The sequence below is a fragment of the Panthera uncia genome, chromosome F2 (genome assembly GCF_023721935.1).
Source record: "Panthera uncia isolate 11264 chromosome F2, Puncia_PCG_1.0, whole genome shotgun sequence".
NCBI lineage: Eukaryota > Metazoa > Chordata > Mammalia > Carnivora > Felidae > Panthera > Panthera uncia.
Genome location: NC_064812.1, coordinates 20102311 through 20114798, shown reverse-complemented (window position 1 = coordinate 20114798; position 12488 = coordinate 20102311). Strand labels below are relative to the sequence as shown.

The 12488-nt window shown below is 46.4% G+C and overlaps 1 protein-coding gene and 1 long non-coding RNA gene across 2 annotated transcripts in view; one reads left to right on the top strand and one right to left on the bottom strand.

Moving 5' to 3' along the window:
- LOC125924451 (uncharacterized) overlaps positions 1-836 on the bottom strand; it is a 26447-nt gene extending 25611 nt beyond the window's left edge. Inside the window, exon 1 of the long non-coding RNA XR_007458424.1 lies at positions 615-836. This is a non-coding gene — a long non-coding RNA (uncharacterized LOC125924451). The remainder of the gene's footprint in view (positions 1-614) is intronic.
- MAL2 (mal, T cell differentiation protein 2) overlaps positions 26-12488 on the top strand; it is a 29027-nt gene continuing 16564 nt past the window's right edge. Inside the window, exon 1 of the mRNA XM_049632975.1 lies at positions 26-213. Within this exon, the coding sequence (XP_049488932.1) occupies positions 82-213 (132 nt within the window). The 5' untranslated portion in view covers positions 26-81. The remainder of the gene's footprint in view (positions 214-12488) is intronic.

The window sequence follows — 12488 nt, the reverse complement described above, 5'->3', positions numbered from 1 at the left end:
GCGGCGGCGGGAGCCCGGGCGGCGGAGGCGGGCGGAGGGAGGCGGCGGCGGCGCGCAGAGACGCAGAGCGGCAGCGGCAGCATGTCGGCCGGCGGAGCGCCAGTCCCGCCGCCCCCAAACCCCGCCGTGTCCTTCCCGGCGCCCCGGATCACCCTGCCCGCCGGCCCGGACATCCTGCGGACCTACTCGGGTGCCTTCGTCTGCCTGGAGATTGTAAGTGGGGCAACCTCGGCGCGTCGCCCGGGGAGCGAGGACCGGCAGCGGCATCCTAGCTTCCCGGGGCTGGCTCCCTCTGCCCGCGCCCCAGCTCCCTTACATTCGACGTGGCCTTTACCTGCTCCCCTCCCGGGGTCCTGCCCTCTCCATGCCCAGAGCAGCCCGAACCTGGGCCCTCTCGCCTGGCACCTGTTACGCTGGCACCTGCTCTCCCGCTGGCGACAGAAATGGCCCCGAGGGAGCGAGCAGACGTCCCAGCGCCGGGGCCAAGGATTGGGGTCTTTGAGAGGGGAAGGGTGCTTGGGCTTGGGGCGCCGCGGAAGACCCCCGGTGGCTTGGCCAGGGGCCGCGCTTGGCTAGGGCAAGAGTAGGCTCTCTGGGCCTCGCCTGTTGCTAACCTGCCATTTTGTTGGGTGGTGCAAAGGTGTAGCCGATGACTGAGTGACCTGAAGGCTGCCACGACGTGAAAAGCCGGAGGCGGGAGGTGCCAGGAAGAGAAGGCGGGCTTAAGACCTGAGCCTACCCACCCCCTTCCCTTTCCATTGTTAGTGCCCTTTGGATTGGGGAGAGGAGCAGAGCTCTGGAGGCAGGGCAGGGAAAAAGGTCAAGTGAACCGTGCCCTTGGCAGTTTCTAATAAAGTGGGCCTGAGAGTGGCGGGGGCGTTGGTGGGGGAGGTACAGAGGTGGCTGTCAAGTTCCTCGCTGCCTGCCTTTGTGCCTACTGGCTTCCTAGCCGACCTGTGCAAGTCGACACTTCTCAGCCCACTTTGTTGGGCCTAGGTGAAGGTGAGGTCACCTGCCCTGCCGTGCGCCTTATTGGGCTAGAGATTTTTTAAACCTTTTTAAAGCTATTTTGTGGAGTTGGAAGATTTTGGAGCTCTTTGTGGACCAGGGGGAATGTGCAAACATAAATTGGGCAACTCCAGGTTGCATCATGCCCTGAGAACGGCAGATCCAGAGTGCAGTGCTAGCCAGTCCCTGCCCTTCCTGTAGGCTGATGTTGTTTGTTCCCTATGGAGTTTTCATCTCTCTTTTCTCACCTCCTCTGAGTTTGCATAACCTGGATTTGGTCGCTTCGGTTTCACTTTTGTGCTTGTGGGGCCGGAACGCCTTGTGAGCATTGGTTTTCTGCCCTATTGTGTGAAGGTGGTTAAGACGTGCTAAGTTAAGTTTAGCTCAGATTTGAATCTGCAAAAGGAGACAAGTGAGTTACAGGCTACGACATCAGTAATCGGATCGTGACTGCGAGGCTGGAAGAGGCTGGTTTTGAGTCTGAGCCCAGTTCAGAAGCATCTGAATGCTTGGGATGAGGCGCGGGCATCCATGTGAGGAGAGTAGAGAGGGGATGGCACTGGGCCCGGGCACCGTTGTGTGTGTGTGTGTGTAGGAGGGGGAGACACTCTTAGAACGGTAGAAAGCTTGTATAAGTTCTGGGCTGCTTTAGTCCCATGTTCCTCAAACTCTACTCATTTGCATATCGCTTTTAGGAGTTTTTGCCATATCTGCATTCCACCTGTTCTAGGATTTACAGAATGTTCACTTCGATTCACTTTCTAAACTTCAGTACCTACTTTAGCCTCATCCTAAGCAACAATATACATGAATTCTCGAATTTGATATACTGGGTATATTTTTTTAATATTTACTCAAATATATACTTTTGCATTTACATACATGTATGCATACATGTAAAGATATGTAAGGATACATGTATGTATATAGGGACCTGTATACATATATACGCAAAGAAGGCTCAAACACGTGCCATCACATCAAATACTGTGCCAAGGGCCATCTATGGTCTTGTCATACTTTTGGAAACACTGCCTAATTCTGTGGGAAAAAAGTGGAAGTGATTTATTTTCTCTCCCCTGCCCCCATATCTCTTTATCTAGCCCAGGAGTTAGTTCTCAACTCTGCTGTACTTAATTACTTGGGCAGCTTTTAAAAATACGGTGGCTGGCCCAGACTAATTAAATAAGAATCTCTGGGGAAGCACCCTGAGTCGGCTAGGTTCTTCTAAAAGCTCCCCAGAGGGTCTAGTGAACACATGGCTGGGAACCCCCGAGGGTGGCCTTTACCAGGGCTCTGTGGACAAGACAGCCCTCATGCAAAGCCAGAGCTTCTACCCCTCCCCATTCTAATAGGGACCCAGGCCCAAAGAAGTATCCAGACTGTTCCCCTTATCTCTTCAAGTTTTCTTGTTGCTTTAAAGTGTTCAGTCTCCCACGGCTCCTCCTCAGAAATTCCTCTGCCTGTGAATGAAACGTGACAGTTTGCTAGGAGCAGTTCTCAACTCCAGGTGATCTCCTTTCTGGGGGCCTCTTCCAGTGTTTCTGGATATCCCCAAACTCCTTCTCAATTTTGGCCTTCTGTTCAAATGCATTTGTCTTGGTGAGTTCTCTTTTTGCGTCTTGTTGCCATCTAAAGCTTGATGTGGGAAAACAGCAATTGACAAGTGGGCTGGGCTATCAGCAGCTGACTAAGCTAATGAAACCGTGATCTTGGAGTTCACTTCTCACACTAACTGGAAACTTGGCTCAGAAAATTCAGTGTCACAGATGGTGCCTATACTTACTGTGGTGAGTACTCAGTAATGTATAGAATTGTCAAGTCACTGTGTTATACACTGAAACTAATAGAACGTTGTATGTCAACTATACTTCAATAATAAATTTTCTCAAATTTTACATTAAGAATTCATTTTCAGTCCCTCTTATTATATCCATGCATAATCTCTCAAGTGTAAGCCGTTTATTGAGAGATAATTCAAAAGATGCAAACAGTGCCTGCCTAATGGCACCAGGTAAGGCAATTTATAGCACTGGCTTCATAGGTGGAGAATATTGCAACCACATAGACGTGGCATGGTTTTTTGAGACAAATGTGGTCCACTCCCAGAGATTCAGGTTGTCAGCTCCTATGTTTTTGCCCTGAGCTATACTTACCAATGCATGCTTGCCGTGAAGAGTGTAATACTAAGCTATTTTTGCAATGCTAAGTCTTTTAGTTTAGGATGGAAAACATCACCTTCAAAGTTACATTTTCAAATTCTCTGTGTTTCCTGGTTTAGTGTTTTCTAAGTCTTTTGTCAGGTGCTGATTGAATACCTACTGAGTGCAAGACACTCGTCTGGGGGGAAAAAAAGGTGGTAGACCCTTCCTCACCTGAAAAAAACATCTAACCTAGTTGAGATGATCTGCATACAAATAACTGCCATTCAGGGACGATGTAAATATGGAGAGTGGGCTACAGCTAAAGTGTTTTCCAGGCAGGTCTGTTTATAAGAAAATGAATGTCAGAGCATCTGTCCTATGGGGCCGAACAAGATACTTGAGGTCCCTGTCCTCAATGAGCTTACCTTGTATAATCCGCAAGATAGATCAGATGTTACAGTTAAACATGGAAAAGAAGAAAGGTCAATATGTTGAATTCAGTGCGTTGCATGGTTTCGGTGTTTGGGAAACTATCCACATTCCCCAAGATATTCACTAGCGTTTTTCTTTATGGGAAATATTCTAGGACTCCTATTCACATGCTCTGACCTGCAGTGGTGTGGATGTCCCAATAACTTTCACTCATCCAACAAATAATTAAGAATCTGCTATGCATCAGGCCTTATTTTATGCCCTGGGAATAGGATAATTAACATAGCTCCTGCCCTTAAATTCGTGTATAGTGAAGTATACAGTCAAGAAAATTCCAGTGTCTGAAGTGATAAAATTGGTCATGAAAAGTACTATTGAAAAACGGGGTAAAGCACATCCGGCCACTGGGGAGTCCGAGCCAGGCAGCTCGCATGAGATGGTGACACAGGAGTTTAGTCTTAAGTGATGAGTAGACATTCAGTAGACAAGAAAAGTGGGAAAGAGAATTCCAGGTAGAAACAAGGGCATGTGTAAACCCTAGAGACAAGACAGACCATGGCACAAAGTTTCCAGCAACTCTTTGTTTTTGTTTTTGTTTTTTATTTTTTCTAATTTTTTTTTTAATGTTTATTTTTGAGAGAGAGACAGTAAGGGAGCAGCAGAGAGAAAGAGAAGGAGACACAGAATCTGAGGCAGCCTCCAGGCTCTGAGCTGTCAGCACAGAGCCCAATGCAGGGCTCGAACCCATGAATCACGAGATCATGACCTGAGCCAAAGTCAGAGTCGGATGCCCAACCGACTGAGCCACCCAGGTGCCTCTGGTTTTTTATTTTTTTCACATGACTCATGGGAAGGTGGCAGAAGATGGAGAAAGAGCAGAAAAGGCCCGAGTTGTGATTTGCTGAGAACTGACTGGACGAGGCATCACATGGGGAGCTGCTGAAGTCCAGGGGCAAATGTGATCGTACTTGTGTTTTAGAAATCTTTGAGTACGAGCACCTGCGTGGCTTGGTCCAGTCAAACGTCCGACTTCAGCTCAGATCATGATCTCGTGGTCCATGAGTTTGAGCCCTGCATGGGGCTCTCTGTCATCAGCACAAAGCCAGCTTCAGATCCTCTGTTCCCCTTTCTCTCTGCCCCTCCCCCATTCATTCCCCACCCCGTCTCAAAAATAAACAAACATTCAAAAAAATCTTTAAGTGGTGAAGTTTGCTGATAAAACAGAGGCTGAAGGCAGATCAGTTAAGGGACTTATGTCAGTGGTTTGAATGAGGGATAATGACAATGACAAATGACAGAAGTACAGAAGAAGAGAGATCTGACCTTTAGAAGGTCAACCAAGTATGTAAAGTTTGACATGTTCTGAAGTGAAACTACGGTAAACTTAAATATAAGATGTAACTCAGAGGAATTACGGCAGGAGCACAAAAGTTAGAGGATAGTGGGGAGGGAGGGGCTCTGGAGCGGGCGTGCACAGAGAAACCTGTGGAAGAGATTTCAGATTATTGTCAACCCGAAGTTTTGACATTATACTAACATATAAACAGTCAGATGTGTAGGGTTTTCTTTTCTTGCCCAGAAAATAGATTTGAGTTGCACAGGGACATTGTGTGTTTGCAGCGGTGAAGAGGGGCTCTCTGTGGGTATGTTTCCTTCTCTGTGGGGGTTTTAATTCTCTAAGTAGGATTTTCCTTTTTCCTCTGGGTTAGAAATCTCCAGCCGTGTGAAAAGAGTCCTTAAAACTGCATAAGAGAAAAGGAACTGATGCCCTTGCCAAAGATTATTTTCGGCACTTGCTTCGCCCTGACTAGCAGCCCCTTACAAAATAGGAAGAACTACAGCTCAGAAAAAGTTACATCAGTTTCCTGAAACTCTTCACCTGGAGCTCCAGAGGAAAAGGTCAAGGACAGGAGATTGGTTTTGCAGAGCCCTACAGAAATGTTGGACGTGGTGGTAGGAGCCGTGGCCGTGGCATGTCTGCGTGGATGTGTCCGCATAGAAAAGACTGCGTAATGACAAGGACAGGGACCGGGCTGTCATACACAGTATTGTGCATGCGCAGCACCTGACCCATGCTATCTGATCTGGAGGACGGTCTGGACGGTGTGTGAAGATATTCTAGAGAAACTGGCTGGAATGGACAAGGGCAGCTTTGAGGTAGATGTCCTGAGCAACTCTTAAAACATCATGGTTCTTCTCCAGGAATCTGCAGTCTGACCTGAATTTCCTGTGTCCTCTCTAACATGAAAGGGGCCATGTCCTTTCATATGTGACGTTCTTAACTTTTGTATAATGGCTTTCAGAAGGAGGGAGGTAAAAAGCAAGAAAAGCGGCATGACTGATCTGTGTGGTTCTTGCTGACATCAAGGCGTTGACCTGCATGAACGTTTTTAACCTAGGTGATAACTAGTTACCTGCAAACAGGAAAAGAGGATTAAAAAAAAAAAAAAAAAAAGAAATCAAGGGCAGTTATAAGTAAGAATAAAAAGAGGCCAGAATTTATTTCTCCCCTATAAAGATGCGCTTTCCATTTTAGGACCTTAAGTAGCCTCAGCTACTTAAGAAATTGAAATGGAAATTTGGGGCAGATGGGGAGGAAAGGCCTGTAGTAACAAATGCTTCCCAGCATCCTCAAACATACTTTTGAAATTTTCAAATGTTAATCTAAAAAGTAAAACTTCCTTTGCATTAGTGTGTTTTGTACCTAGGCCCCTTCCGTATATGCTATTTCCCATTGCTTCCCAGAACTTGTCTTGTTCTCCTTTCTCTGATTTAAAACAAAAACACCTTGCCAGCTTGTAGCTCTAAATCAGAACTGCACCAGGGCTAGTCCGGGGCCAGGACCAGTTTGGATGGATGTCCGCATGGTGAGAGAACAGATGGGGATTGATGGAGGGCTCAGGAGGGGGTCGGGTAAGGCACAAGATAAACACCACCCTGGTCAAGAGTTCCAGTCGCAATTGCAGGAGAATAGGTGAATTGAACACATTTGAGACTCGAAGAAGAGTAAAAATGGAGTGTCATGAGCTAGACTGGCAAAAGCTGCCACCTTCCCCATAACTTTCCATCCCCGCCTCCTGAGATCTTGCTAGTACAAGATCTGGGTGGGTGTTGCCAATAATAACTTAAAAATTGAGAAGTACATGTTCCTGCTTCACTAGACTTCATGCCGATTTTTGAACACCCACCATGTACCAGCGAATGAGCTAGGCTCCAGACAGCAGTGTGTTCTTAGCATCTCAAGCTGCACTTCTGGATCATTTTCTTCTAGAACCATTCATTACACATACTGGTTGGTTTCCGTTTCTTTCAGGGAGAATGCCATTGAACGTCTCCTGTAGAAAGCACTGTCCTGGGTTCTGAGCGTACAGAGATATTTAAGGCAATGCTGCCGACTCTGACCTCACAATCCGGTGGGCAAACAGCCATATGAACCCATGATTTCAAACCAGTAGATGTCAGTGCTACAGAGGATACACCTATCAGTAACCATGGAAGGACCAGGTGGTGGCATCCAGCCAGGGAAGTGTATGTGGAAGACGTGCTGCCAGAGTTTAGTTATCCAGAGAAAACTTTGATGGCAGCATGCTAGGCAGAAGTATGAACCAGTGTGATGGACTCGCGTGCAGGGGGTAAGAGACCAGAGCCAGGCGAGGGTGGCTGGGAAAGCAGCAGTGCCGGGAAGAAGGTGAGCTTGACTACAGTCCCACGGTGAACGAATTTATATACTTATGGGCTGCCTCGCAAGCACATCTATCTGCTGACCAAAGTATGTTCCCAGTTAAAAAAAAAATCTTGCAATACAGGTTATGCATAAAGAGCTAACTGTAGGTCATCTATTCATTAGACTATAAATAGTCCCAATATACTAAACACTCTTTAACCATGTTTAAACCAAGTTTATTTATTTATTTTGAGAGAGACAGTGAGGGAGCATGAGTGGGGTAGGGCCAAGAGAGAGAGGGAGAGAGAGAAATTCAAGCTCATGGCGTGGGGCTTGACGCAGGGCTTGAATCCACGAAACTGTGAGATCATGACCTGAGCTGAAGTCAAGAGTCGGACCCTTAACTGACTGAGCCGGCCAAGTGCCCCGATATTCTGAACTTTTGGAGGGCACAAACTCCTTTGTGATCCTGATGAAAGTTGTGTCCTCAGAAAACTGCACATGCACTTTACCCAGCTGGATATGACTTTAGGGAGTCAGCGCTCCCACATCCACCAAGCGACTCCACAGCAAAAGGATAGAAACCTTTTGGGGGAGACACAATAGCATAGTATCGAGAGCATAGGCTCTGGAAGCCAGGTGTCAGTTCGAGTCTCATTCTAACATTTATTAACTGTGTAACTTAGGGCAAGTTATTAATGGCTATCTGCTTCAACTTATCTGTGAAATGGGAGTAATAATAGTAATTATCTCTCAGTGTTTGTGAGGATTAAATTGGTACAAATAAAACCCTTAGAGCAGTTCTTGGAACATATGCATTCAATAAATGCTGGCTACTATTTCTTTTATCCTCATTAGCTTCAACCTCTTAGTCAAACTGACTCTATAAACCAGACTAAGAGACCATTTTTTTTCCTCTAGGCTTGCTGGTGGGTTCATTCTCACTGCTACAGTGATGAAATTCTCAATATATAAATTTTTTTAATGTTTATTTTTGAGGGACAGAGCACGAGTGGGGAAGGAGCAGAGAGAGAGAGGGAGACACAGAATCCGAAGGAGGCTCCAGGCTCTGAGCTGTCAGCATAGAGCCCGATGCAGGGATTGAACTCACAAACCACGAGATCGTGACCTGAGCCGAAGTCGGCGCTTAACCGACTGAGCCACCCAGGCACCCCTGAAATGCTCAATATATAAATTGCAGGAAAATTGGAAACTTTCTGTTATATACAGAAAGTTCTAAACAATTAAATATTTCTCCTTAGGGGTAGTCTAACCAGTCCTTCCTACCTTCAGATTCACTTACCTTTCCCTGTTCTCATTCCAAACATTGACTAAAAATAGGTCAGAGTAGGGACTGGCCTGTTTACTTAGTGCAATAATAAGAGTGCAGTGCACTAAGGTGAAGGTGTCAGATTGGTTTGGAAACTGTCAGCTAAGATGTTGGAGGGCATGTTTAAAAGCATGCTATTAGGAAATAAGTGACATTTGAAAAGACATAGGCTATTTGCAAAATGAATCCTTTCGAGACACGAAACCATCCAAATAGGAGACAAGTCGCGAAGTGTGTCATCGCACAGCCAGGATGTGGCCAGAGTTGTTTCTGGCACAACACCCTGTTTTCCTGCAGGGTTATGGGTTTTCACCCATCCACGGTTTCTAGTGAAAACACGTTTTAAGTCCAACTCGGAGGGCTCAGTTCAGTGTGATGGGCGGATGAAAACGTCCGCGACTTTCTTATGGGAAGGCTTCAATCGACTCATACCCTCGTGGGCTGCAGGAGCCAAGCTGAAGTGGTCAACACATGGGAAGCCACAAAGGAGATCTGTGGTTTCAGGGATGTGTAGCAGTTTAACAACTGCAACTCGACACAGACATGAACACTCCAGGTGGCTGCCAGGGACCCCTGAATTTGAGCGCAGAAGGGAAGGGGAAACTGAGACACAGGGGAAGGCTGACACCTACTTCTAGGAAATGTTTGCCTTTGCAACATACCTGGAAGTCTGGTTGTCTTTTTGTTAGAGCTTGAGGTACAGAGTCATGCGCCCCAGCTTTGTTCCTGAAAGAAATGTCAAAATGTGGTGCATTGGGGAGTTTTGTGTGTAATTATCAGACTTTTCAGGACACTAGAGTGATGGAAGGCAGTGGTAGACAAGAGGTCAGAATGTGGATTCAGATCCAAGAAGAGAAAACGTGGGCGGACACAGCACCCCATCCTTCTTCACAGTGTGTGTACTGTGCAGTTGCTACGATACTTTATCAACTGTTCTCCCTCAGATTTTAACCATTTTTGACTCTGCTTTTCACCTCTACAATCAAGGCTCCCTCCAGAGTCACCTCTACTAAACAGGGATGCTAATATTTGCAGTATGGCTGGTAAATGCTCTCAGCTTAGTAACACCCAGGATTAGAAGAGGTGAGTGTAGTGAGCGTTGGTAATATTATTAAAAGATCAGTCGTTACAGTTGCAGCCAGGTTGGGAAGCTCAGGAGAAGGGGAAGCTTTTGGCAGAAGGAAGTCATGAAGTGAGGAAGAAAAAACTGTGTCAGAGCCCTAGTGACCTATATGCCAACGTGAGTCTGTGCAGTGAGGAAGGTGGAGCTCTGTAGTGAGCTTAATTACGTTCTCTGACCTGTCCCTCCAGTATCTCCCAAAGCTAAAGCTAAAGTGGTGAGCAGGACTTAAATCCGGATTTCACAGACTTTTCAAACCCGGGATGTGGAGTATGTTTACTTGGGGGAGGGGCATTCGCACACCTTCCTCCCTCTCCTGCCCCCTTCCCACACAACACACACCGAGAATGAGGAGGCGAATCTGTTCTCTTTCCATGTAAGTGCTTGGTTTCCTTCCCAAGCCTTTGAGGTGTTGGAAGGGCTCTGATTTTGAGTAAGAACGGTTTATCTGTACTGTTTCACATCAGCATCTGCTGTCAGAGCCCTGGTCTGCTCTGTAAACCTGCTTCAAAACCCGCCTCCCTGCCTCTCTTTCTCCATGCCTCCCATTAGATTTCTTCTCTCCTCTCCCAGCCTCTCAGAGCACACTGCATGGAGCTCTTTTTATAGCACTCGCCACAATCTGCTCCGGAATCAGCTTTGATGGTGTCTGTTTCTCCCTAATCTAGAGCTCCAGGATACAGAACCTCGCCTTTTTGTCTTTTTTCCCCGAGTATTCTTCTGCAGTACCTGGCAGCAGATTTGAGGTCAACTAGTTTGAGATCCAGTCTGGGTTTATTAAATGTTATGCCTAATTCTGGGGGATCATATAGCCCTTCTTCAGAGTGTCAAATTTATCATAATCCCTGTAGCATATATTTATGCTTTAATATCTGAGTCTGCCTGCCCCTAATAAACAGGTTCTTTATTACCCTGGTTGAATGAATAGATATTTATTAGTGATGTATATTTCTTAAATAGTATTTAAAGTAACATAAGTTATTTGTGGTGGGAGAGTAAGAAAAGGTTACCAGAAAGAGGATGCTGAGAATAAAGGAAACAATTTGAAGATCTTATCACCTTCGGGTATTTAGTAGACAGTATGAAAGAGTAGAGAATCTTTTTACGAGGAACATTATTTCTTTCGTAACAACTAATCAGTTTGTGGTTAAATTTTTTAATGTACATTAATATTCATGACTTAGATTTATTTCATAAAACTTTGTGGGTTGATTGTTAATTTGTTTATTGTTATTTTTTTTTAATTTGAAATCAGGACTTCAGGTATACCAGAAACCACAACTGTAAATGTAATGATTGGTGCTTTAGTTATCATACTCAAGTCATAATTCATTATGCTTTCAAAAATATTTTTCAAAGTGGTAGTGAATTGTATGACTTGGCCTTTGTGGAGAAACTTGAATTAAACTTGTGGTTTTGACTTTTAGCGACTTGTGCAATTTGGATATTATCTACACACTTAAGCGAGATACATGGGATTTCTGTTTGTTAATATGTGGAGCTCTAGCTATTCTTGGAAACTTGGAGCTTTTTTACTAAACAAATATGGGAGAGCCTTCTGCCTGCCAGACAGACATGTTTCTATGATATCACTTCCATGTATATGGGGGGGGGATGGAGAAGGGAGGGGGTGCTGATTCCTACTTGCCTATAGGTTTCTTCAGAACAGGTTTCTTCAGCCTCAGCTTTTGGGTCACCAAGTCCAGCACACTGTCTGACTGACAGTTAGGAAGGGATCATTATGTTGATGGATGAATGGCTTAGGATGCAGAGGCCTATAAGGCGGCTGGCTGCCAAGAAGGTCTCATCGTGCAGTTGGCGTGGAAGCCAGAACATTTACAATTACAATTACATCAGTATAACATATCCATACAGGGAGCTTGCCCAGGGGACAGGGTACCTGAGCATGGGGTGGGACTCAGGAAAGACTTTGGGGTGTTGTCCTCTTCAAGATGAGCTGTGAGTGGAAGTTTCTCAAATACTCATGGGGAGGGAATGACATTCTCGGCCAGCATATGTGAGGCCACTCAAATGTGAAAGTGCTTTGTCTTTGGACTATGGATTTTTTTTCTTTAATATAAAATGTGAGGGGCTTAGTGGCAGGAGACAAAGATGGGAAAGACAGGTTAGAGCATAAAGGGCCTGGAATGCCATGCAAAGGACGGGTAGCCTCTATTAGCACTAGCATAGAGGAGAATTGCTGTGGTTAGGTTCGTGAAACTGGCCGTCTTCACCCCAACACCATTCCTCCTCCTATGATGTCTCACTCACCCCTAGTTGCCCAAACCAGAAGTCTGGGTTTCTTCGTTATCTGTTCTTTTGCTGACATGTTCCCTACCTGCCACCATGCCTACTTCTAGGCATGAAACTAGAAACTGGAAACATTCTAGTATCTGTCTAATCCACTCACTTTCCTCTGTCCTCCGTGCCCGAGTCTGGACTGTGCTCTGTGGCTGTCACAGTCTCCTCTGTGGTCCCCCAGCCCTGCATCCATTCCTCTCCAGCCCTGTCCAGCTCTCTGGCCAGAGAGAAGCATCTAAATACACGTTAGATGGTGCTCACTCCTGCTCAGGCATTCTGTGGCCTCCCATTGCCTTTGGGAGAACGCAGGACCCTTCAGCTCAGCATCCAGCCCTCGCCTGTGGCCACCCCCTATGTGGTCCCTGCTGCCCCTGTAGTGCTGGGCTCCGCCCCTCAGCTCCTCCCCCCCCCCCCCCCCCCCCCCCCCCCCCCGAGCGCCCCCTGGTAGGTGCGCCGGGTGGGGCGCAAGGGGCCCGCCCTCCCCCCCCT